The 24,248-nt window shown below is 47.6% G+C and overlaps 11 protein-coding genes across 11 annotated transcripts; 8 read left to right on the forward strand and 3 right to left on the reverse strand.

Annotated features, from left to right (window-relative positions):
* Nucleotides 1-1,165: 1,165 nt before the first annotated feature.
* Nucleotides 1,166-3,528, forward strand: EYB26_000493 (uncharacterized protein; the record flags this gene model as incomplete). The annotated part of the gene is made up of 5 exons (XM_054259809.1): nucleotides 1,166-1,341; nucleotides 1,428-1,520; nucleotides 1,593-1,660; nucleotides 1,727-3,412; nucleotides 3,467-3,528. The coding sequence occupies 5 exons, from the start codon at nucleotides 1,166-1,168 to the stop codon at nucleotides 3,526-3,528; spliced, it is 2,085 nt and encodes a 694-aa protein (XP_054115784.1).
* A 704-nt stretch (nucleotides 3,529-4,232) lies between these two features.
* On the forward strand, nucleotides 4,233-5,774 carry EYB26_000494 (uncharacterized protein; the record flags this gene model as incomplete). Its single annotated transcript, XM_054259810.1, has 1 exon — nucleotides 4,233-5,774. One exon carries the CDS (start codon nucleotides 4,233-4,235, stop codon nucleotides 5,772-5,774), a length of 1,542 nt encoding a protein of 513 aa, XP_054115785.1.
* A 430-nt stretch (nucleotides 5,775-6,204) lies between these two features.
* Nucleotides 6,205-6,806, forward strand: EYB26_000495 (uncharacterized protein; the record flags this gene model as incomplete). The annotated part of the gene is made up of 2 exons (XM_054259811.1): nucleotides 6,205-6,394; nucleotides 6,469-6,806. 2 exons carry the CDS (start codon nucleotides 6,205-6,207, stop codon nucleotides 6,804-6,806), a joined length of 528 nt encoding a protein of 175 aa, XP_054115786.1.
* Nucleotides 6,807-7,213: 407 nt separating this feature from the next.
* Nucleotides 7,214-8,111, reverse strand: EYB26_000496 (uncharacterized protein; the record flags this gene model as incomplete). The annotated part of the gene is made up of 5 exons (XM_054259812.1): nucleotides 7,214-7,501; nucleotides 7,557-7,748; nucleotides 7,800-7,805; nucleotides 7,858-7,936; nucleotides 8,077-8,111. The coding sequence occupies 5 exons, from the start codon at nucleotides 8,109-8,111 to the stop codon at nucleotides 7,214-7,216; spliced, it is 600 nt and encodes a 199-aa protein (XP_054115787.1).
* Nucleotides 8,112-9,712: 1,601 nt separating this feature from the next.
* On the forward strand, nucleotides 9,713-13,720 carry EYB26_000497 (uncharacterized protein; the record flags this gene model as incomplete). Its single annotated transcript, XM_054259813.1, has 5 exons — nucleotides 9,713-11,000; nucleotides 11,049-11,293; nucleotides 11,349-13,050; nucleotides 13,111-13,209; nucleotides 13,263-13,720. The coding sequence occupies 5 exons, from the start codon at nucleotides 9,713-9,715 to the stop codon at nucleotides 13,718-13,720; spliced, it is 3,792 nt and encodes a 1,263-aa protein (XP_054115788.1).
* Nucleotides 13,721-14,567: 847 nt separating this feature from the next.
* Nucleotides 14,568-17,484, forward strand: EYB26_000498 (uncharacterized protein; the record flags this gene model as incomplete). Its single annotated transcript, XM_054259814.1, has 6 exons — nucleotides 14,568-14,704; nucleotides 14,811-15,448; nucleotides 15,499-15,979; nucleotides 16,046-16,517; nucleotides 16,568-17,116; nucleotides 17,167-17,484. The coding sequence occupies 6 exons, from the start codon at nucleotides 14,568-14,570 to the stop codon at nucleotides 17,482-17,484; spliced, it is 2,595 nt and encodes an 864-aa protein (XP_054115789.1).
* Nucleotides 17,485-17,813: 329 nt separating this feature from the next.
* EYB26_000499 (uncharacterized protein) lies at nucleotides 17,814-18,215 on the forward strand (the record flags this gene model as incomplete). The annotated part of the gene is made up of 1 exon (XM_054259815.1): nucleotides 17,814-18,215. One exon carries the CDS (start codon nucleotides 17,814-17,816, stop codon nucleotides 18,213-18,215), a length of 402 nt encoding a protein of 133 aa, XP_054115790.1.
* A 351-nt stretch (nucleotides 18,216-18,566) lies between these two features.
* Nucleotides 18,567-20,998, forward strand: EYB26_000500 (uncharacterized protein; the record flags this gene model as incomplete). Its single annotated transcript, XM_054259816.1, has 2 exons — nucleotides 18,567-20,067; nucleotides 20,130-20,998. The coding sequence occupies 2 exons, from the start codon at nucleotides 18,567-18,569 to the stop codon at nucleotides 20,996-20,998; spliced, it is 2,370 nt and encodes a 789-aa protein (XP_054115791.1).
* A 94-nt stretch (nucleotides 20,999-21,092) lies between these two features.
* EYB26_000501 (uncharacterized protein) lies at nucleotides 21,093-21,582 on the reverse strand (the record flags this gene model as incomplete). The annotated part of the gene is made up of 2 exons (XM_054259817.1): nucleotides 21,093-21,505; nucleotides 21,567-21,582. 2 exons carry the CDS (start codon nucleotides 21,580-21,582, stop codon nucleotides 21,093-21,095), a joined length of 429 nt encoding a protein of 142 aa, XP_054115792.1.
* Nucleotides 21,583-22,580: 998 nt separating this feature from the next.
* EYB26_000502 (uncharacterized protein) lies at nucleotides 22,581-23,234 on the forward strand (the record flags this gene model as incomplete). The annotated part of the gene is made up of 1 exon (XM_054259818.1): nucleotides 22,581-23,234. The coding sequence occupies one exon, from the start codon at nucleotides 22,581-22,583 to the stop codon at nucleotides 23,232-23,234; it is 654 nt and encodes a 217-aa protein (XP_054115793.1).
* A 512-nt stretch (nucleotides 23,235-23,746) lies between these two features.
* On the reverse strand, nucleotides 23,747-24,163 carry EYB26_000503 (uncharacterized protein; the record flags this gene model as incomplete). The annotated part of the gene is made up of 2 exons (XM_054259819.1): nucleotides 23,747-23,939; nucleotides 24,003-24,163. The coding sequence occupies 2 exons, from the start codon at nucleotides 24,161-24,163 to the stop codon at nucleotides 23,747-23,749; spliced, it is 354 nt and encodes a 117-aa protein (XP_054115794.1).
* Between the last annotated feature and the right edge of the window lie 85 nt (nucleotides 24,164-24,248).

Raw genomic sequence — 24,248 nt, forward strand, 5'->3', positions numbered from 1 at the left:
ACCCCGCCATGCTGGTAAAGCTACTACGTACTAATATCCGTCCACACGGCTAATTTACTGTATGGCTAGACTATGCTATGCCCGGCAAACCGTTCGGTATAAATTGACCGGATATCCCGATATCCAGCCACTAAGTCAATGAAAGAATTTGAATACGGTACAGAGACGATGTAAGCCATTAAAGGCCATGGCCTTGTAAACCTACCGTAGAATGAATGTTGTGATCGATCGATATATCCTTCGGTGTTGGTACGACCTTGAGGACGAATGCTTCGAATGGATGAAAACTGGTGTAGTTACCTCATATGACATGTCTAATTATGCACAAACCAAGTTAGTTATTTAGTTAACCTAGTTACGTACTGACTACTGACTAACTAACATGTGATGGGCCAGACCGTGGACTCCTGATTGCCTGAGGCTTAAACATGAAGGGATGGATTATGGCTATGAAGGTTATCCGGGCTAACCTAAAGCTGGTATAGTCGATATGCTCCCCGCTTTCCCATCGACGCCGAGACCGCACGCCCAGATTCCTGAAATCCGAGGCATCATTCTGGGTTCGTCTGACTGACCTGTTGCGGACTTTGATGATGCTTATATCCGGGGATAATCAGATTGTCTATTTGTTAGCCGGTGTCACTGACTGAGTCACGACTGAGTCACTGTCCAGCAGTCCGGATGCTTACTTCATTCCTGTAAGATTTGTATGTACGGTGTTTAAATGAAAAACATTGGCTGGTCACCCCTCGTACTCCGTGCTTACCTCGTAATCAATTGGAAAAACGCCGTTTGTCATACCCTTGGGGCAAATGGCGCGTCCATCTCATGCAATCTGAGCAACCGTACACTGTAGGAAGAAAGTGCAGCAGGTCCTCAGCCGAGTCATACGGCCGATTATCGGATGACGTCCTCCAATCACGGCGGCCATTGAGCTCGGTAGTCCACTGCGGTGGGCCTGTGCAGCCAATCAGCGGGCGTCATGTCAGAATCTGTGACTCTTATTCGGCTCCCCCAGAAAGAACAAACAAAAAATGGATGCACTGGATTGTCGGTCTGGCCTACCTCGAATGAACTTCTTCCTTCCCTCTGAACTCTCACTGCCGAATTCCCCTTCTCCAACCCAATCTTCGACGTCGCCTGGACATCGTCTATTGTCGACAAGATGATGCCTATCCGATCGTCAAGGAGTGCCTTGCGCACTCTGCCTTCACAGAGACAGCTCGTGTCAAATCGCAGGCATTTTTCCACTACTCTGGTCGCTGGTGCCCTCTCGCCCCACCGAACCTCTGGCACGTTTGTGAATCCCAAACGAGGACAGAGTACAGCCGCTGCGTCGTCGTATGTTCTTTCTCTATACCGAACTTTTGGAATTGATAAGAGTGTGGGAGTTGAAACCGGCAGCTAACAATACATTGTGTATGCAGAGACGGTCGTCCCGTACCCAGCCCTGCCTTCAACCAAGAGACTCGAAATGTGTCTCCTTTAGAGAACCGAAAACTGCCTGAACTCGATGACTCGTATGCCAGACCTCGAAGAACACGGCTAATTGAGAATATTGCTAATTGATATATTTTTTTTTGTTCAACTAGATTCGTCGGACTCAGCGGTGGCGAAATCTTCCATGAGATGATGCTGCGACTTGATGTCAAGCATATCTGTGAGTCATACCTTGAACATAATACCAACACCATTCTCAGATCTTTCATCTAATTGAGATGTCTAGTTGGTTACCCCGGTGGTGCAATTCTACCCGTCTTCGATGCCATCTACAACTCCAAACACTTTGACTTTATCCTACCTCGTCATGAACAGGGTGCCGGCCACATGGCCGAAGGTTATGCCCGTGCATCTGGAAAGCCTGGTGTTGTCTTGGTCACCTCTGGCCCCGGCGCTACCAACGTGATTACCCCAATGCAAGATGCATTGTCAGACGGAACTCCCATGGTTGTTTTCTGCGGTCAGGTGCCAACTTCCGCCATTGGTACCGACGCTTTCCAGGAGGCCGATGTGGTCGGTATCTCTCGCCCTTGCACCAAGTGGAACGTTTTGGTAAAGAGCGTGGCCGAACTTCCTCGACGCATCAAAGAAGCTTTTGAGATCGCAACAAGCGGTCGTCCAGGTCCCGTCTTGGTCGATCTCCCCAAAGATATCACTGCTGGTATCCTTCGCAAACCTATCCCTATGAACAGCACCCTGCCATTCTACCCGACTACTGCCAGCGAAGCAGCCCGCGCTCTTGGACGTCACCAACTCGAAAACACCCTTGACCGTGTTGCCGACCTCATTGGTGTTGCCCAGAAGCCTGTTTTGTATGTTGGCCAAGGTTTGTTGGCTCGCCCCGAAGGTCCCAAGCTTCTTAAAGAATTTGCCGACAAGACTTCCATTCCCGTCACCACTACCCTTCAAGGTTTGGGAGGCTTTGACGAGCTTGATTCCAAATCTCTTCACATGCTTGGTATGCATGGATCAGCCTACGCCAACATGGCCATGCAGGAGGCTGACTTGATCATTGCCCTGGGCGCACGTTTCGATGACCGTGTTACCCTCAACGTTGCTCGTTTTGCCCCTCAAGCTAAGGCTGCCGCTTTGGAAGGCCGTGGTGGTATCGTTCACTTCGAAGTGATGCCAAAGAACATCAACAAAGTTGTTGAGGCCACCGAGGCTGTTGAGGGTGACTGTGCCGAGAACTTGGCCCTCCTTATTCCCAAAGTGAAGGCTGTTCCCGAAAGGCCTGAGTGGTTTGCTCAGATTAACGACTGGAAGAAACGTTTCCCCTTGTCCATGTACGAAGAACAGACCGCCAACGGCCCTATCAAGCCACAGGCCCTCATTCAGAAGCTCAGCGACTTGACTGCTCACATTAAAGACAAAACCGTTATCACAACCGGTGTTGGCCAACATCAAATGTGGGCTGCTCAGCATTTCCGATGGCGCCATCCTCGCACTATGATCACATCCGGTGGGTTAGGTACTATGGGATTCGGATTGCCTGCCGCTATCGGTGCCAAAGTTGCTCGTCCCGACGCCCTTGTTATCGATATTGATGGTGACGCCTCTTTCAACATGACCTTGACTGAGTTGTCCACTGCCGCGCAGTTCAATATCGGTGTCAAAGTCCTTGTCCTTAACAACGAAGAACAAGGCATGGTTACACAATGGCAAAACCTGTTCTATGAAGATCGTTACGCCCACACCCACCAGAAGAACCCTGACTTTGTGAAGCTTTCGGAGGCCATGGGCGTTCAGGCTCAAAGGTGTAGCAAACCCGAAGAAGTTGAAGAGAAACTGAAGTGGCTCATTGAGAGCGATGGCCCTGCGCTTTTGGAAGTCCTTACCGATAAGAAGGTTCCTGTCCTACCCATGGTTCCCGCTGGAAGTGCCCTCCACGAATTCCTTGTATATGATGAAGGTGAGTAACCATCAACATCAAGCTGCCATGCAAATACTAACATTCTACGTGTAGCCAAAAATAAGGAGCGAAAAGCTTTGATGAAGAAGCGTGGCGTGACACAGATGTTGTCCTAGTCTCACTAGGTGCACGGTGAATGTACACGAACATCTCCGTCCTATCATATGTGTTTGATCATTTTGTCATCTCATTTTCTGCGACTTATGGATATCCTGGCGTTGTTGGATTGTTACTTTCAAAAGCTTTGTCTGTCAACAGATACTGTACCTTGATCCTCTGTCGAGCCTTGCATGTCTCCATGACAAGACAGTCCTGGGCTTCGGCTTCACCTACTAACTATTTTCTTTTTTCTCTTCGATTGTAGCTTCATGTTTTCTTGACAGTTACAATATGTGTATATAGCATGGGGTTTAGCATCGAAGGAGCCTCTGGCCACGGGTTATGGCTCGGAAGCTCAAAAAAAAGTCATATAAATGCTTTTGAACACATACTGGTCTTACAGTCGGAAATCGAGAAGAATTGTGAAGCACGAGATAATTCCTAATTGAGTTAGTTGCATAGATCTCGCTGGACGGAAGTTCGGCCGTGGAGCGGCAAGATTGATCTCACGTCAAACTCTAAGGCCGAGGGTGAGCCGAGGCCCACCCAAACGTGACGTATCGTCGCAACTTCAACTCACCAACATCGTTTTACCATTCTTTCAAGATCATTATTACTATCAATCGCAATTACAAATTCTCGTGAACCATGAACATCTTATATTAGCCCCCGCCGCGCAACTATTACTCGCATCATTTCCTCTCTCGACAGTCATACCACCATGGCATCGCTTCCCCCGCGGCCGACGACGTCTGGTCGACGACGTTATTCCCAACACACTGATTCATCTAGTACATACGATTCGAGAGATACAAGCATATTAGAAGATAACAGAGATTCGGTATCATCCTCTCAAGAATCAGATCCCGTATTCCTGAATAACCCGTCCTTCGTGCGAACTGATTCGTCTTCCTCGTTATCGCCACTCAGAGACTCACCACGCCAGAATAAATCGGATACCCAACAACAATCCGAACAAAAGAGCGAAATTGCTGAATCGAACTCAGCAAAGGAAGAGCCCAGGAAATGCTGGATCTGTTATAGCGACGAGACGGAAGATTTGCCACATAGTTCTGAGTGGCGGTCACCATGTCCCTGCGCCTTGACTGCCCACGAAGCATGTCTTTTAGACTGGTTGGCCGAACTTGAAAATCCGCGCACGCGCAGACAGAATAGAGGGGATGTACGGTTACAATGCCCGCAGTGCAAGTCAAAGATTGTCATATCTCGACCTCGGAGCTACGTCGTTGATATCGTTCGGGCCTGTGAGAGGCTCGCGGGGAAATTGGTCATACCAGGATTAGTGTTTACATTTGCTGGGACTATATGGGCTGGTTGCTGTGCACATGGAGTGTATTCGATGTATCTGGTTTTTGGGACAGAGGAAGTGTATAATATGTTCAACCGTAGTGTCGACACTGCATGGAGTCCTATACGAAACGTGGGTATTCCTTTTATTCCTATCGTGCTTATCTTTTCTCGCATGTCCTGGGCAGACGGCGTATTGCCTGCTATCCCAGTGCTGTTTTTTGCAACACACAACCCAACGGGATTCGAGCCCCAGGGCATCCTCTGGCCACCAAGTGCTACCATGACCTTTGCTGCTCTCCCTTATGTGAAGAGTATTTATAGCGCTCTTTATGAAAGAGTATTTGGGAAGTTGGAGCGGAAATGGATTGCTGAGGTGCAACCTCGTCGCGACGAGCAGGAGGGACAGCAAGGCGACCAGCAAAGAGGCGATCAAAGAGCAGCTTTGGGAATTGGTGGAAACGGAGGAATCCTGATGGAGATTGATCTGGAGTTACAGATTGGAATGGATGATGATCGACAGAATGTTGACGAGCCTGTTAACGCGCCGGGACCGATTAACGCAGAGCAACAAGCAGATCAAGGGGGAGTACAAAATGGACAACAAGGTCCAGAACAGCAAATTCTCGGTCGACGTCGTCAAGAGCTCATCCACGACACCAGCAATCTCGCCGACACGATCCTCGGTGCCTTGCTTTTCCCAGCAATCTCAGCTGGAATGGGCGGGCTTCTCAAACTAGCTCTACCAAAGTCATGGACCGCGTCACAATCAGGATTTGACCGAGGAAGAGCAGGACTCCTACAAAGCCGATGGGGTCGCAGCGTAGTTGGCGGGTGCCTGTTCGTTCTCTTGAAGGATGCATTAGTGCTATATTGTCGATGGCGACTGGCACAGACACACCGCAAGAGGCGAGTGTTGGATTATGATCGACAGAAAAAGAAGGTTGTAAAATAGACACCAAATTACTCTCTGCACGCCTTTGGTTAGAGGCTGGAATGAATGGACGATTATGGCATGATGGGGATTTTTGGGCTTATTTCTATGGATGGCTAGATGCATGGCATAGCTGATGAATACTCGACTCGGGTATGCTTATTATTTGTATATATATTCTTATTATAATACGAAAACGAAGTTGAAAAACGAAGGCTTGAAGAGAGTAAACGGATTGGGGATTGTTGGCGGCAACGATTAGGTACCATAGCCGCGCGCTTAATTTCCGAACGGAAAAGCCAATTATTTTTCCTCCGTACTCTCCGTATCAACAACTACAAGCATCTCACCCCAACAATTACAACACGAGCCGAGTGGTCAATCGATTACTTATAGCAGGGTCCTGAATAAATAAAGACGACTTAATTGATATCATAAAAAGCAAAATACAATGCGGCCGCATTCGACAATCCTGGCCTCCCTGGCCAACGTCTTTCGAATCCCAATCACAAGACCACAAGCTACACCATCAACAATCTTACAAACACTCGCAAAGACGAATTCACAGCAGACATCATCCTTCTCAACGACGCCATCACTCGCAAAACGGAAATCAGCATACAAGCCCGACCAGCGTATCAGTACGTCCACCTCCCTGGACCCTTTTTTACATCGTCAAAACCGAATCGATTTGAAAATCTAACATGTTGAATAGCATTAATAAGATACTTCCTCTACCACCCCCTCACCCCTCGCCCCCTCCGCTTCTCTCGCAACCGCTACCTGCGTCACTGGACAATCCACCGCGCCTGGCAACTGTACCAATCCAATCTCCGTACCCAACAAGAGAACGAACTCTACCGCCAACAACAAGCCATGTCAGCTGCATGCGAAGAGTTGCGCACCAACTGCGGAGAGAGAGGCGCAAAGTTGTTTCGGGTGTCGATGAATAAGAAGGGTGTTTTCACGGATTTGTTTCCGATTGAGTATGCGAGACTGCAGACTGATAGTCCGGGGAGGGAGGGATGGAATCATGAGTGGAAGAGGATGTAATCGATTCTTCTACCCTAGTTGTTGAACGATGAATGTTTGAAAGGGGGGGGGGGGGGAGCGAGGTCTACGGTTTAGTTTAGTTTCGTTTTCGTTTGTCTCTGTATATATACTGTGTACAATATCAGTCAAAGAAAGAAGTCCTTTGGATAAAAATATTTGCTCAATTCAATACGTACAACAGCAGGACAGTCAAGTAATATTTTCAGGTACAAAACCGCGAAGGATAGAGATAATGATAAATGGCTGATTGACAGGGAATAATAAATTTGAACAAAAAGAAAGAAAAAAAAACGCCTGCAGATATAACAGAACACAATAGATAAAACGCCGTAAATGCAAATCTGGCATGGTATCCAGTTCTTTTGAGCCAAATCGGATCAACAGCAATAATATAGCAACGACTGGAATCATAGGATGACACAGCACCCATTACGCTCCTTCTCAAAGGATAAAAGCGCCGCACGGGTTGCGGCTTCGAAAACGTCGTCCACACCTTCTCCCGTTAACGAGGAGCATTCAAGATATTTGCGAGCTCCAATCTGTGCGGCGGTTTCACTGCCTTCTTTGGGTGTGAGGAATCGAAGTGACTTCTTCCTCATTTCTTCAATAGCAACGGGGTCATCGCGGAGATCTTTCTTCAAGCCGACTAGGATGATGGGGACGTCGGGACATCGTTCGTTGGCTTCTTCGATCCACTACGGCGGGTTAGTTTCATGCAAATGGAATGCGATTGCAAATAGAAAGACATACTTTTGTCTTCACGTTGTCTAATGAGTCTGGTGTGTCGACGGCGAATCCTATCAGCAGCACGTGTGCTTTGGAGTATGCTAATGGCCGTAGCCGTTCGTAGTCTTCTTGACCGGCTGTGTCCCATAATGCTAGCTGCACTGATCTTCCATCGACTCGACAATCGGTAACGTAGTTTTCAAACACGGTGGGCACCTAGCCGGATTAGTGCTGAGCGTACGGTGATTCAGTAGAAAGGCCACTAACATAATGCTATTTGAGAGATTAGCATGGACCGAAATTCATTAAAGCAGGAACTACTCACTGTTGGAAAATAACCAAGTGTAAACACACTTAATAAACTTGTCTTTCCACAAGCACCATCGCCTATAATCACCAATTTCCTATGCGAGAAGAGTCAGCACCGGACTCGAATATTGTTGCTTTGTCCCTCCTTCAATATGCGAACAAACGTCCAAGAGATCCTCTACTCCACGCCGCACCTGACCATAAGATAATACAAACGTTGTATCATGTAACGTACCTTCGCATAACATTATCCGTCGGTTGTTGGGCCATGGTGTAAATGGTAGGAAACGATTCGAGTAACGTGGATCAAGTAAGTGAACGCCCGGCGAGATGATAAACAGCTCGAGTAGTAGTTGTATTCGCAAGCTCGGATGGGCAGGTAGTCGTAGCACAGAGCACCGGAGAGTTGTGATAGTATTCGGACTGTCGATTAAATATTGCAATCGATTATGATGGCATTTCACACAAGGCTGACTGAACGACGAATCGCGCCTTGTCGAATGATTGTTTGTATTACACAAAATGAGTAATCGTTTCGATTCTTCGATGAGACAACGGCGGGTACGGCAAGAAAAGTGACGAGGATTCTAAGACACCGAATGGCGTTGATGAGCTGAATGTCCTCGAAATTCAGGAACGCTGTAGATCGTCTTGTAGTGTGGATGTAGTTGACAGCGTCAAAATCCACTCGGGGTTCTGCCTTTTGAGCCCCCTGTAAAGTTCACATCGGCGGGTACCGGGGGGCTATGCTGCCTCACCAATCCGAGCGGCCGCAGCGTCGAGAAATAGAGCGATGTCTCAGGTAGGTTGGCGGGTTTTATCCGGACGATTGAAAGAGACCATTGATGGTAATTGTGGAGCGTGAAGGGCTGATTGTGTGCAATTGAGTTTTTTTTGGAGAGCTTTTGCTGTTTACTTTGGGGGATCTCCTTTGTTCTGGATATCATTCTCCTCGTAGTAAGGCAGAATCAGGCACCCAAATAATAGCTTATGTAATACTACCATTCAATAAAAACATCTTCTAAGTAACTTACAGATCGTGAATTTAGTCAAGGTCGACGAATTGCCTCACTTGTCGAAAGGTTAATTCCTTGACCACGGACACCATTGGCTTGTTATAGAAGTTGGGCAGGTACCTGGCTGGTTGGTTAGCCCTGTGAAGACTGAGTATCAGAGTGAAAATCAAGACCATCTAGTATGAAAGACTGCTAGATAAGTCATCTAATATCAATATTCACATAGACTATGAGCAAAACATCAACTGGAATAACCTCAACTTCTCTACTTGGCTTAATCCAATCAATCATCTAGCCAATGCTCTGTCCACATAGAACAAAGAAGACTAAGCTAAGATAAAGCTCGCTTGCGGCGTCTAAAGCAGCCCGCTTTTGTGCCCAGTGGCGGGCGGCACTTGGACCAGCCAGAAGGCCAGGAAGGTCAGGGCCCGCGTCAAACCAAACCATTCCATTCGATCTCATCTCTGTCCATCCTGTGTCCTTCTACCCATTCTGAATCATTCACGAGAGGGCTCTGTCAATCTGGGCTCCTCCTTCCTCCTTTCACAAACATCGTTGCCTTCTGCTTCATTAGATCTTGGCAGACTTTCTTTCATCACCACAATTTAACCTCAACCCTTTCGCGGCCAGCTGCTTCTATCCGCAACCCGCCCGCGGCTTGGAGAATCTTCCCCTCCACCACCGACAACCTTTGTTACATCCTCACCTCAACCAACCGCAGTCGACGCTCTCTTACGTACCTTCCGTCCTCGAAAACGCATCTCCATCGCTCCGACAACATTTCTTGGGAAGGGATAGCGTCTTTTTTTCATGTACATCAAGACCCGGGATTAACTGCATATCAGAGAAAGCGGCATGTCTGCCGCCCTTCACCGACCACCAGCTGCCACCCACGTCCCAGCGCCTTTGAAATCGCAACAGCCGTCAACTGTACGAACAGCGGCAGCCTCGGTGCCAGCGCAACTAAATCGTTCGGCCAGCGAGAATAGCAGCAGACCGGAATCAGACACCATGGCGCCGACAGTGAATCGTAAGAAACAAAAGAGGCGCCAGAAGCAGGCCGCTAAACTCGCCGCTGAGCAACAAGACCACAGTGCCGACAACTCAACGAATCCATCAGATCAGATGCACTACAGCAACAAGGATCAGTCCGATGCTGACGATGGGGACGTCTATGATCAAGACGATATTGACGATGATGAGGACATTGACCACGGCAGAGAAAACGATTCCGGGCCTATGGCCAATGGAAACGGAACGACAAAGACCTCCAAATCGAAAAAGAAGAAAAAGTCCAAGACTCCACCCGCTTCTCAGAAAATGGCTGAGGAAAGTTCGACATCTCTTTCGGCACCCTCTGCAACAGCAGGTCGATCACAGCCCCCGCTACAATCCTTGCCGAGTAGTCAAACAGTCAAAAAGCCCAAAGACCGCATATGGAATACGTCCACTCAAGAGGAGCGTGAGAACATCAAGAAATTCTGGCTTGAGCTTGGCGAAGACGAACGCAGGGCCCTGGTCAAGGTAGAAAAGGATGCTGTGCTGAAGAAAATGAAGGAGCAACAAAAACATTCGTGTAGCTGCACTGTTTGTGGGCGAAAGCGGACGGCAATAGAAGAAGAGCTGGAGGTACTGTACGATGCATACTATGAGGAACTCGAACAGTACGCCAACAACAATCAGGGTGCTTTTGAAAATGGCGCCCCCATCGTCCCTCCGCCACGACTATACCACCGCAATCTTCATGCCCTCAACCGTCATGCGCACAGGCATTCGCATGCGCACCACTCGCACTCCCATTCGCATTCCCACTCCCACTCGCACGTCCATGACCACCATGATCACCACGATCATTACCATGATCATCACCATGACCACCACGATCATTACCACGATCACGACCACGACCACGACCATGACCACGATCACGATCACGACCATCATCATGACCATGACCATCATCACCATCATCACTCTCATCATGGCCGAGTACATGAGATACCTGAAGACGAAGACGACTTGGAAGATGATTATGATGAAGAGGACGATGACGAAGAGCCGTACAGCGATGATGAACTGGACGATGACAGTCACGGTGAGCGAGCGGATTTTTTTGCCTTCGGGAATAGTCTCACCGTAAAAGGTTTGTTGTCAACCCAGATTCTCTAAGATCAGTCTAACTCTTTGCTAGACGGCATTTTGACTGTCGCCGATGACCTCCTCAAGAACGATGGGAAACATTTCATAGACATGATGGAACAATTAGCCGAGCGTCGAATGCAGCGCGAGGAAGACACACAATATGGAATGGTAGCCGCACATCAATCTTACCACGCAGGACATAATCACGGACCCTTAGATGAAGACGACTATGATGACGAGGAAGAGGACGATTATGATAGTCAGGAGGAGGAAGACTATGAGGATGACGAAATGGTTAGTCACATGGTTGAGTGATCTGGGAAAGAAGAGTACTGATTTAAATGCAAAGGATACGATGACCGAGGAACAACGCATGGAAGAAGGACGGCGAATGTTTCAAATATTTGCTGCTCGAATGTTCGAACAGCGAGTGCTAACAGCGTATCGAGAAAAAGTCGCCCAGCAACGGCAGGAATTGCTACTCCAGGAACTGATGGAGGAGCAAACACTAAATGAACAGCGATCAGCAAAGAAAGCTCGCGAGGCGCAAAAGAAGAAGGATAGGAAGAAGCAACAGAAACAGGCTCGAGAGGAGGAGAAAGCTCGAAAGGAAGCCGAGAAAGCTGCCGAAGAAGCTGCAGCTCGTGCCATGGAAGCAAAGAAATTGGAGGAACAGAAGCGGAAGAAAGAAGAGTTGCGAAAGAAGAAAGAGGCTGAGAAGAAGGCCCAAGAAGAAGAGCGTTTGCGCAAGGAAGCCGAAAAACAGAAACGCCTCCAGGAAGAGCGTGAACGTCAAGCTGAGATTGAGCGCAAACAAAGGGAGCAGAAGGAACGGGAACGAAAGAAGCGTGAGGATGCTAAGAGGAAAGAAGTAGAAGAACGTGAAGCAAAGGAGAAGAGATTGAGAGATAAAAAGGCCAAAGAGGAACAGGATCGCAAACTGCGTGAGGAGCAGGCTGCTCGCATCATAGAACCATCTGGCAAACAGCGCAGTGAATCACAATCTTCGTCACAGGCAGCCGTGGCTGGCCCAAAGCGAGCATCACAACCTACTTCTGGCGCTGGATTTGTCCCACCTGGATTTCAAAGTCCCCAAGTTGCGCCCGTTGCCGGTTCCCCTCACTTTCAAGTCGCGACACCTATCATCCACAAAGCTTCGACTCCTGCTCGTCCTCGTCAGCCATCGCAGCAAGGATCACACGCATCCTCTCCACGTTCTCAAGCCACAAGCGGTCCTGAACTCCTTTCCTCGATTTCACCACAGAGCTTGCCTTTGTCGCAGCCGTCGAGCACCCCTCTCAGTTCATCAGGCAAACTCGGCATCTCACAACAACAACAACAACAACAACAACAACAACAACAACAACCTCCTATCCTACACCATCCTCAGCCTTCAGCACCACTTTCACCAATGAGTAGCGCTGGTAGATCCCATCCTCCAGGCTATCCACCTGTCAATGGTCTGTCAGCACATCCTCCTCCTGGAATGCCTGGAATAGCGACGCGACCTATGGGCGAGAACATGGCAATGTATCCCCCTCATTCTGGGCCTATTGGTAGCCAGTATAGAGGCTTTCCTGCACCAAATGGAGTGCTTCTACCTCCAGGAATCGGTGGTACTCGTCCAATGCCAATTCCCAATCGCGGGTTCCCTCCTCTAGACCCAAGCCATAATATGGCGTTCAGTGGTCAAGCACCTGGCTCTGGAGTGATGGCGACCGTTCAACCGACTGGCAGACCTATTGCTCACTCTCGTCAAGCCTCTGGATCGTTCGATAGACCACCTGTCGATGGCCAGCCCATGAATGCCCCGATCTCGCGCCCAACACCGATCAAACGGCCTTCGAGCCCTCACAAAGGAGATGGAAGAACAAACGAGACAGATATGGATGATTTGAGTGCTCAGTTGGGTAGTAGCGCATTGCTTGATAATTCGGATATGCCGTTTTCTACGAATTTGTCGCAGTCTCTACCAGGGGCTCCAGTTCCTGGTGGATTTGGACTGTCTCGTGCAAGCTTCGGCGCGCCACCGTTTCCCGACCCATTAAGCCGTGAGTATCCTTATTTTCAACAACCCTATTATGAAAGTTGTACTTACATTCGTCCTCTAGCTGCAAAACATCCTAGTTTTTCTGGACAGGGAAACAGCTCCTGGGCAACTCATAGTCCATTTGGCGTGCCGTTTCCAACTTCGTGGAACGCAGCAGCTGGTATGTCCTATGTTATGAGTTCATTCTATATACATATACTAATATTGGATTAGGACCCTCTTGGCCTAATCGACCTTTCGGCACCGCTGGCCCTCATCGTACTCATGCATCTCGACCTGTGGCAATTCGGCTTTCAGTCATCCAGGCGATCAAGCACCTAAGCTCAAGCAGTCCCTCGGAGTTCGCCCCTGGATTCTATGAAGTTAATCGTCTTCTCGATCAAGTCGAACAATTGAAGTCTCCCAATGATCCAGCCATCACACTGAACGAAATGATGGACATTTGTGATACAGAAGGTAGCTCACAGAACGGAGGCGGATCGTTCACCGTCAAAGAAGATGAGACCGGAAACCGTTATGTAAAGTTCGAACCAGACAGCACCAGCCCTCTATCCAGCCATCGTGGTAGCTTTGTGCCGGGGGATATTGGAAGTCCCGTCCCTGCTAGCAGCATGCCAGCACCTTTTGGTGCACCCGGTGTCCGTCAATACTCATCTCCAACGACTTTCTAGTCAGCCACTTCTTACACCTTACTCTCGTCGCATTCGCAAGCGCGCGCCTGGTCGTTGAAGGCATTCAGACGTCATATTTCACGTTTGCTCTATCTCTCTAGGTTTCGGAACATCCATCCTATTGTGTTTACTTTAGGTTTATCATATATTTCCCCTTCCCTACCCTTCTTCTAGGGTATTTTTTGGATGCATCATAGCCTCCTTTTTGTCTCTTTTTTAACGCAGCATCATGCCATCAGCTTTGCGGAGTTCTTCTTTTTCATCTGTTCGAGTGGGATCGTGCTTTCTTCGTCACTTGTTAGTGTATGCCTTGTTCTTTCCATTACGATGCTGTTTTATCACGTCTATCCTCCCCAAACAGGTCTGAGCAATAGACTGCAGGTATTTTTGTATTGTAGGTAGCTGCCAGAGAGAGGTAATTTCGATTGATCGGAATTGCCAATAAAGGAAGCATAATGAGGGGTGGTTGTTTCAAGAACGCTGCCTCCGTAACATCTGCATTCTCATGTCATCCTTAGACTTCGTACAGAATATCCTGTTGTTAAAAGTGCCGAGTTATGTGGAGAGAGAAATAGTGATTGCATCACAACAGTGGGGAGACTAGCGCGGCTGCTTGTGAGTGGCTGAGCGGCGAACAGCTCGCGCTCCTTCCCGACTCCAGATCAATCAACCAAACGTATACAATCAACACCTCCACACCCCAATTCCTGCTCTTCCTCTGCGAATATTGGTGCGCTTTTTGTTGTACCTGCATCAATCACGACCAGCAAATCGTTGATCGTGTTGTTGTCTCACTATTTCCATCGGTGCGGTACTCGTCTGTGCTGACTGCACGCAAGCTCCCAACATGTCGACCACGCCCACCCCCGCCGAAGACCAGGGACGGCTTCTTGAAGAGGCCTTGGGAGTGGTACGACAACAGTCGCATATGATGCGGAAATGCCTTGAAACACCTGGCAAGCTCATGGATGCTCTGAAATGCGCGTATGTGCTCTGCTCCGTCCAACCCTGAACGATACCCAGGCAGCCGCTTTCCACCACTTGATGATGTGAGACCAATTTTACTGACGTATTCAATTGATTAATACAGATCTACGTTTGTCTCGGAATTGCGAACCTCAAGTCTAGGACCGAAACAATACTATGAATTATACATGGCGGTCTTTGATGCATTGCGATATCTCTCCGTCTATCTGCGTGAAAGCCACCCGGTGAATCACCTTGCAGACCTGTACGAACTCGTCCAGTATGCCGGCAACATAATACCTCGTTTGTATCTCATGATCACAGTAGGAACAGTCTATATGTCAATTGAAGATGCCCCCGTCAAGGAGATCATGAAGGATATGATGGAAATGAGTCGAGGTGTCCAACATCCCGTCCGCGGATTGTTCCTGAGATATTACTTATCCGGCCAGGCAAGAGATCATCTACCTGAGGGAACAGGTGATGGTCCACAGGGAAATATACAAGACTCAATTAGTTTCGTTTTGACCAATTTCGTGGAAATGAATAAGCTTTGGGTTCGGTTACAGCACCAAGGCCATTCTCGGGAGCGCGAGAAGAGAACGCAGGAACGAAAAGAGTTGGAATTGTTGGTGGGAAGCAATATTGTTAGATTGAGCCAATTGGTGGATTTGGAGACATACAAGAACACCATCTTGCCGCCTTTATTGGAGCAGGTTGTTCAGTGTCGGGATGTTTTGGCGCAGGAGTATTTACTTGAAGGTAAGAATTGCAGAAGTCTACATGCAAGAAGTCAATTAACATCTTGAAAGTTATCACAAAGGTCTTCCCCGACGAATATCATCTTCATACCCTGGATCTACTACTCTCCAGCATCGCTCGTCTGAACCCTTACGTTGATATGAAGAAGATAGTCATCGGCCTCATGGACCGACTCTCTTCATATGCTATCAAAGATGCGGAGCAAACAGACGACCCTGAGAGGAAGAAGGAACATGAAGAGGAAGCAGTCGCAAAATTGCTGGAGAACTTCAAGTTGGCCGAGGAGAAGAAAGCTGAGACGGCTAGCGCTGAGCAGACTCAAGAAAACGGTGCTGCGCCTGAAGAGCCAGCTGCAGTAGCGGAAAGTAGTAGCAAACCATCTGAAGAGCAAGGCACGAATGGAGTCAAGGCACCCGCAGAAACCAAGCTCTATGAGACTTTCTACGAGCAAGTCGTGAACTTGATCAAGTCGAGGGGTTTGCCTATCCAAGACACAATTGCTTTATTGGTGTCTCTCATCAATCTTGCTCTGTAAGTTTTTTCTGGGATTCTCCAGTTCCATTCCCCAGTCAGAACTTTAACTAACACGAGGTACAGGAACATACATCCAGATAAGCTTGAATACGTTGACCAAGTGCTGAATTATGCAACTCAAAAAGCCGCCGAGCATGCGGACCAAGCTGACTTGCACTCTGCGCCAGCTCAGCAAAATTTACTGAACTTATTACTCGCACCAGTCCGACTATACGTTTCAATATTCACCGGTCTTGCATTGCCACACTACATCCCACTTTTGGCCTCTCAATCTTATCCTACACGAAGAGCAGTTGCAACTGAAGTTATCAAGAATATTCTCACAAACAAGACTGCTATTACAAGTTCGGAGAACCTGGACAGAGTTCTTCAGGTCCTCAAGGTTCTAATCAAAGAGGGTGCACCTCATCCTGCAGGATATCCTGGTGTACATCCTCAGCGACGGGGTGAAACGGACGAGACAATCGAGGAACAAGGATGGTTGGCAAGGCTCGTGCACCTCATCAAAGGACCGGACAATGATACACAACTCAAGGTATTCCTATTCAAATCTTAGAACTTGAGTTTATGCTGACGTATATATAGCTTTTGCAAGCAGTCAGAACGGCTTATGCGGAAGGCAATGACCGGGTCAGGTATACGACACCTGCGATTGTGACAGTCTCGTTGCGTTTGGCTCGACAGCTTAAATCTCGAGAACATTACGACGACAACTGGCAGTCTCAGTCATCAACATTACACCGGTTCATGCACCAGTGTATTAGTAACCTCTATCAGCGGGTCAATAGTCCTGGATGCGCAGACTTGTCCTTGCGCCTGTTCATAATGTGCGGTGAAGTTGCTGATCAGACCGGCTTTGAGGAGGTTAGCTATGAGTTCTTTGCCCAAGCTTTCACAATCTACGAGGACGCTATCAGCGATTCGCGAGCGCAATTCCAAGCTGTCTGCATCATCGCCAGTGCTCTACACAATTCCAGAGGCTTCTCGAAGGAGAATTATGATACTCTTATCACCAAAGTGGCCTTACATGGAAGCAAATTGTTGAAGAAGCCAGATCAATGCAGGGCCGTCTATTTGGCAAGTCATCTATGGTGGGTGGTGGAGAATTCGCAGAGAGAAGAAGATCCAAAATCCGTAAGTATTCTCAACAACCCGGTACTTATAAAAGCTAACACATTATACAGCTATATCGCGACGGGAAACGTGTGCTCGAATGTCTCCAACGTGCTCTCCGCGTTGCAGATGCTTGTATGGATACTGCTGTTTCAGTGGAACTCTTTGTGGAAATCCTCAACCGATACGTCTACTACTTTGATCAACAAAACGAGACCGTGACGACAAAGTACTTGAATGGGTTGATTGAGCTGATACATTCCAACCTACAAAGTAACGAAGGAGAAGCAAGTCCAAGTCTCGAAAATCCCAAACGTCATTTCCAGCGTACACTTGAGTATATTCGATCGCGGGATTATGAGGGTGTTGTGACGGAGGCGAGGCAGTAGTCTATAGTCAGGCGTGTAATATCGGTTTTTTTTTTCTATATCATGTATCAAATGAATATACAGTACTCGTTGGCGTTATTTGACTCGGTTCAAACTAGTCATATCTCCTCTTGTGTATCTCGGCAGAAAGTCGGGCCGAGACTTCTATGAGCGTCATTCAACCGTCAAGTTTAACAATCAGCTTCGAAAGCCATTTTAAATCAATTAGTACATTGCCCAATTTTATTTGAATATCCATTCTTGCATCTACCCATCACTACGTATTGAACCTTACACCACAAAAAAGCCCATTGACAAGCCCAAGAAAGATCTTATAAAGCACTGGATGAATGAACTTCTTCAACGCCCTCATCCGCACACATCACATCACCTCCCGCAAAAAGATAGCAACTCTCAGAAAAGCTGCAGATACATACAACTGCTATGTCCTCCTGCGAACGGGCGGCTGTCCCGGTGTGATGTACGTTGAGGCCCGGCGCGAAGAAGATGTTTCTGCTTGGGTGAGTACAGTGCAGAGATTACGGTATAAGGATTATCAATTGGTTGCGCGGCCGGGTGAACTAGTCGTTGAGGACTGTGAAGGAGGAGGAGGAAGGGGGAAGGGAAGGGAGGGGGTGCCTGTCGACGTTGGGTTGAGGGAGGTTGAGTCGATGAAGGAGTTTGGGTTGATTATGCAGAGGCGCGGAGTCTGGGGGTGGTGGAGGAAGGGGATGGGGTATGCACCGCGGTAACGCATTTTAGAATTGCTCTGTACATAGGGATCATATACTGGCATCTTCAGTCGCCGTTACTCAATCGAGTTTCAAATCTTTTCGTCTGTCTTGATGAAGGTCGTTGTCTGATTCGTGGGCAGTGATTGGCTGGTATATTACCGATATATTACAAGATGTTGAAATACCGTTACACTGGCTGTAGATTTGATTTTCATGACATATTATGCGCTAACCGAATTCATCATCCCTCGCAAACCATCTTCTTCCATGCATCTACCTGATTCTTGAAAAGCAGCTCAACAAATGTATAGAAGGAAACAGAAATATGTCTCCTTGATAGAAATAATTTCTTGGTAATATCAATCGACAATGCCACCTCGAAGATCAACACGCCGCGCCACCACCCGCAAAAGCTATACCGAAGATGTATTTGAAGCAATCGGACTAGAAGATGAGGAAGATGGGGAGCATATCGAAAAACCCTCTTCGTCTAAAGAAGCAAAAGACAAATCAAGGAAGCGACTACGAGATGAGTCGGATGATGAATTCGTCGAAGAAGAAGCTGCTGCTGCTGCTGCTGAAGCTTCTGGAGATGAGGATGAATCTGTGAAGATGGAGGAAGCAGCCGATGATGATTTTGAGAATGAAGGCCAGAACGATGGTGGTGGCGGTGGATCAATTGCTGAAGAACCAGTCACACCTGCCGCTAAATTTTCAAGACTGTCGATTGCTGCGCGTAGTAGTCGCACCCCGACCAGTAACGCTGCCAGGCAACGAAGAGACGACGGGACAATTCTCTTCAAGCCAACTGACACACATACTCGTGGCGCGTATAATCCGTCCGAACATGTGGGCAAGTCAATGCATATCAAGTTGTCCTTTGGAACGGATGACCGCGACCTTCTTGCAACAGCAGCAGCTAGGACACAGTGGTCTCTGGGAGCCGATGCTACCCTTCCTACGAGAGGCACTTTGGAGAATGCACCGAGTGCTGACGAATACGGCCCTGGAGCGACACATGGAGTTTCTGCAGAAGAGCTTGAGCGCGAAGCTACTGAAGCATGGGATTGGTATTACGACGATAATTACGGACCTGCGTTTAGAAAGAGACAGCGAGTGGAAAAGATCGACAAGCAACGAGCGGAGCAAACATACCTTTACAGGCCACGCAAAGCTCGCCACAAAGTCATATACGGACCAAGCGGGAATTTGTCAACTGCTTATTTAGGTCAACATGAATCATTGAACTTCGGAGATGCGTGGAAATATCGCGATGAAACGCATAAGACGGGGACAGCTTCTGACGCTCCCAAGAAGGGCAGAGGGTGGGCTAAAATGAAAACGGAAGCTTCAATTTCTCCAGTGAATGATAACGAACCAGCAACACCAACAGAACAGAGACGGAAGAATCATTATGGGTGGATCTTGAACCTCTCCGGCAAAGTCCAGGCGTTAGGATGGGCTCCCAATCAAGACGGTCTGACACAATATCTTGCTGTATCAACGCCAATCAGCCCGGAACAAGAGAAGGGGCATAATCCGCCTGAGCCACCAAGTGCCTCACGCGCTTTCTCTGCCTCTCCGCCGTATCCAGGAGCTATCCAGATTTGGTCTTTTGATGCTGAGAACCGCAAGGATGGGATGGTCAAGACGATAGACGTGAAAATCAAGCCAAAACTACGGCTAGTGCTTTGCACGGATTTTGGGCATATAAGAAAGATCCATTGGTGTCGGTTCGCTCGAAGACGGCGTGACGAGGAAATTGATGCTAGCAGACATGACCTGGGCTTACTCGCCTGTATCTTTTCAGATGGTCGAACAAGGGTGTTCGATGTCAAAGTGAGCAGAGATGCGGAAAGCACGGAGTACCGTAAGTCTTCAAGTATTCAGTTTGAATCAACGTTGTATCATTCTGACTGATGTGCATGCTAGTCCATGTTAAATCGGCCGCATTCACCGCTATACCCTCGCCAACAATTTCTGCTTGTATGACTTGGCTATCACCCACCGACATAGCAATTGGCTGCGCGAACGGGTGGGTCGCCGTATACAATATCGCAACATATCAGACTACATCAAAGCCAGGCGGACAGGGAGACGAACCTGTCCCATATATCTACATACCTATTCACTCAACGTACCTCACCAACATCGAAACAGCTTACCCACAATACCCACATCTTATATCAACTGTATCAATGGACGGAAATACCAGGCTTACCTCTCTACTTGACGCTGTCAAGGACGTAGTAGAGACACAAAGACAACGTCTTGGGGCAATGCAGATCTCCTACTACCCTCATCTACAAGCGTTTGTGTCAAGCGACGAGAATGACTTTGTGCGCGGATTGTCCGTCCGCCGATTCTATACTGCTACATCCATCGGCAAGATCCCGAGCACGATAACAACCATTGCCAGCGGAAGTCTCTGGCATCCATCTGTTATGGTTGGTTGTACTGAGGGTTCTATATATTGCTTTAATCCGCTTCGTAGGTTCATGCACTCCAAGGAAGCATATTATCATGCAAGGTGGTTCCTACACGAATGGGCTGTAGGGAAAGATGTGGAGACACCCAATACGAGCCGCTTCACGGATGACCTGGAAGTGGAAAATTTGAGTCTGGTGCGAAATACAGAAGGTGGCAAGATTGTGAATGGTGTGATGACTATTACGATATATGATGAGCAGCAGCATGTTCTTGCTCTTAATTGGAATCCTAATCAGCATTGTGCAGGTTGGGCAGCTGCTGGCTTGGGGTCTGGATTGGTACGTGTGGAGGATTTGGCGATGTTTCATTAGTTGACTACTACTGTAAGACACAATAATAGAATGATATCAACCTAGTTATCATCAGCAGCTTTGGAGATGCAGCTGTATGCTTCCATTGAACCGTTCATTCCTCCTCATTTGAAGGTTCACCGACCGACTCGCCCGTCTCATTCTTAACCACAATTGACCCCTCCTTCTCAGAATCATCTTGTCCACCTTCAATATCATCGTCACGTTGACCAGCCCCTTTCACAGCAGACTTGACACGCTCGGCAACCTCCTTCCACGACCCAGCACGCCCCTGCCCATCATCTCGATTCTCATCAGTCGACCCAAGCAACTGCACAAACTTTTCCAAGAACTCATTGCTCGTGCGAACATGATTAAACGCACGACTGAGCTCATCCTCGAGGAATCTGCCACGATGTAGCATGGTCAGAGCCATGTTTGCTGATGCAGCCACGAGGGCTTCATAGCGATGATCAAAGTCTTTGTCATTGCTGTTGCTGTCTTGGGCGGGTTTAAAAGGAAGATGGTCTACACAAAAGTTAGTTATGAGATCAGCTGATCCATTTTAGGATAAGTGAAGCATGGCCACCTGTTTTCTCGCCCATTGTGGTTGTGAGTGATTTCGAGGAATGTAGATGGTTTGAGGATGTGGCTTGGTGTGATTTTGTATCAATTTATCGAAATCAAAATAAAACGAGCAGATGAATCATGTCAGCCTGTTGGTGTGGAGGATGTGAAGATGGTAGTTCGCATAGAGGAGGAAGGAAGCTGCGCAGGTGGTGGATAAGAGCAAACAAAGAAGGAACAGACCAGCGTGGTATGGTATCATTGTTCCCTATAGAATGAAATAACGTTAAATTGCCAATTTTTAACATGTTAGTCGAATCTCACCAAGAAAATCAACTTGGTGAAAGTTCTAAGCTGCCTTTTAATTTATTTACTATATGGATGTGAGCAAGCCAATGATCTGCAACAAGCTATGCGTTCTGTAAGTTGTAGATCGTATCTAGTAGTTTTGTGTGACAGGGCCTATTTTTTGAAGGATCTCATTTGCTCATACTTGATTCATATGGAGCCTCTGCAGTCTGCATTCCATACTGCGTATTGTGCACAGATGGTGAGGGGATACGATACCATCGATAGGATTGAGAAGACTATCGATAAGAGCTCTTTGTGCTAGTTAACTATGTATGATGACATGACATACGTATGCAGCTAACTTCGTGTGGGGCTGTTTGCGTAGACTTAATTGGTTGAAACCATAAATTAGGTGGCTGGGAAGGGCCCACTGCGATGGTTCCTGGAAGATGAGCCAATAGAATGGCGAATATTAAACTTCCAGCCACCACGGTCCCACACTGATAAGATCCACGCCCGCCATCTTTTTATGTACGGTATTTATTTTTATCCACGATGTTTCAGTATTTGCCTCTTTTTACTTCTCTCATGAGACATGCTTCATGACAACTCTTAGAACTATATAACATCATGACTTTTTGATGATTTGACGACTTATATGAGCAACGAATTCTGATTCTAAGAAATCTAGTCGAGAAGTACGAACTTACCTTACTCAGTCGCGAGTGGGAAAGACTCCTCAATCATGCATTTCCCTACAGCACTTCTCTTTCTCTCAGTGACCATCAACCTACTATACCGAGCGCTGGCATTGCCAATTGCAGAAACCGAACAACTTACCCCCGTCATCGAACGAAGGAGAGCTACATATTCAGTCGTCAATGTAAATGGTAGCGGAGCGACAACGGTGACAACGGACATAGTTGTGCAGACGATAACCAAGACGGACATCGTGTCTACAGCTACCACAACCACGATTGGCGCTACAACAGCAATCTCGATAGTACAGCCCCAGCCCATTAAGACAAGCACCGTTACTGTAACGGTTACGGAGGCTACATCTTCTCCTTTAACGACTACCAGCCCGCCAACCACCAAGTCAACAACAATCGCCTCTTCGACAAGCACCAGTTACTCTTCATCCGCACCTAGTACAAACTCCACTTCTTGCACATCTAGCGCGTCTACTCCAACCAGATCGCCATCATCCTCCCATACTCCCTCCATGACGATACCACGGCCGTCGTCAGTCTCACCGTCATGGGCCCCATCCAGGGGCCTTCCTCTCCCAGCACCGACGAGGCCAGCCAATAACCCTGGGTTTCCGACTTGGAAGTACAGACGAGCTGATACCGGCAAGAACACTGTTGTAAAACGGTCGTTGCTGCATGGCATTTGAGGCTCCCGTTTGACGAGATACTGAATCCACAGATGAGGAGGGCTGTCAGCCAACACAAAAAGACCCTTAAATTTTCACTTCAATAAACATATTTTATCTAGCACATGTTTTCGTCACGTTAATTTTGCCATTTTAGTGACGATTTGAATGATTTTATGTATAGGGATTACATACCCGGCATTGAATTTGGTGTACATTTCCTTAAACTGCACATTTTGACCGGTCGGTTGTGTATACAATCCTAATAATTTAATATCCATTCAAGTTATTCTGGGCCCTGACTATGTGAATAGACCGCTTGGAATGTTACAAGAGAACGGATCTCCACATAGTCGGATGCTAACTAGACTGAATGTAAAGCTGAGAAACTACATAGGATGGTCATTTGAAGTTTGCATGTAGCCATGATCAGAAATACAATTGTCCAAAATGTCGTGAAACTAATGCGAGTTTCAAGATTTGAAAACACCAAGACTCAGTCATTTAATTCATCCTCATTCAGGGTCAAGTGATTAATCCTGAGGTACTCCAAACAGCGTCGAAGCATCATAGAGCACTTGTTGATTATCAGTATCCACCACGATATGTGCTGGCCGGTGGCATCCTCTCTCGTTCAGCCATGAGTTCTTAAAATTCACGGTGATATGATCTCGAGAATCGCTAGTGTTACGATCGCCGCCATGAATACAGCCACTAGAATTGTTTCTCATAATAGTTAGCAATGATGCTCGGGAAGCTATAATAAAGCTAACATCTGAAGGGCCATACCGAATCACCGCGGAACAGAACTCAATATCATATTCTTTATGAAGCCAGGCGGCATATCGGTTGACTGAAGAAGTGATAAAGGTCTGCAGGTCGAATTTCTTTGGACTGGGCCATCCTTCGATTGGGCCAAGAAAAGTGATGTCTAATGTGTAAGGAGGCATCTTTATTCAAATGAACAGTTTCTGGTGAAGTATTCTCGCGAAGGGACTACCTAGGTATGTATGAGAAATTGACTCTTAAGAGCAG

This window comes from Talaromyces marneffei, chromosome 1, assembly GCF_009556855.1.
Source record: "Talaromyces marneffei chromosome 1, complete sequence".
Taxonomy (NCBI): domain Eukaryota; kingdom Fungi; phylum Ascomycota; class Eurotiomycetes; order Eurotiales; family Trichocomaceae; genus Talaromyces; species Talaromyces marneffei.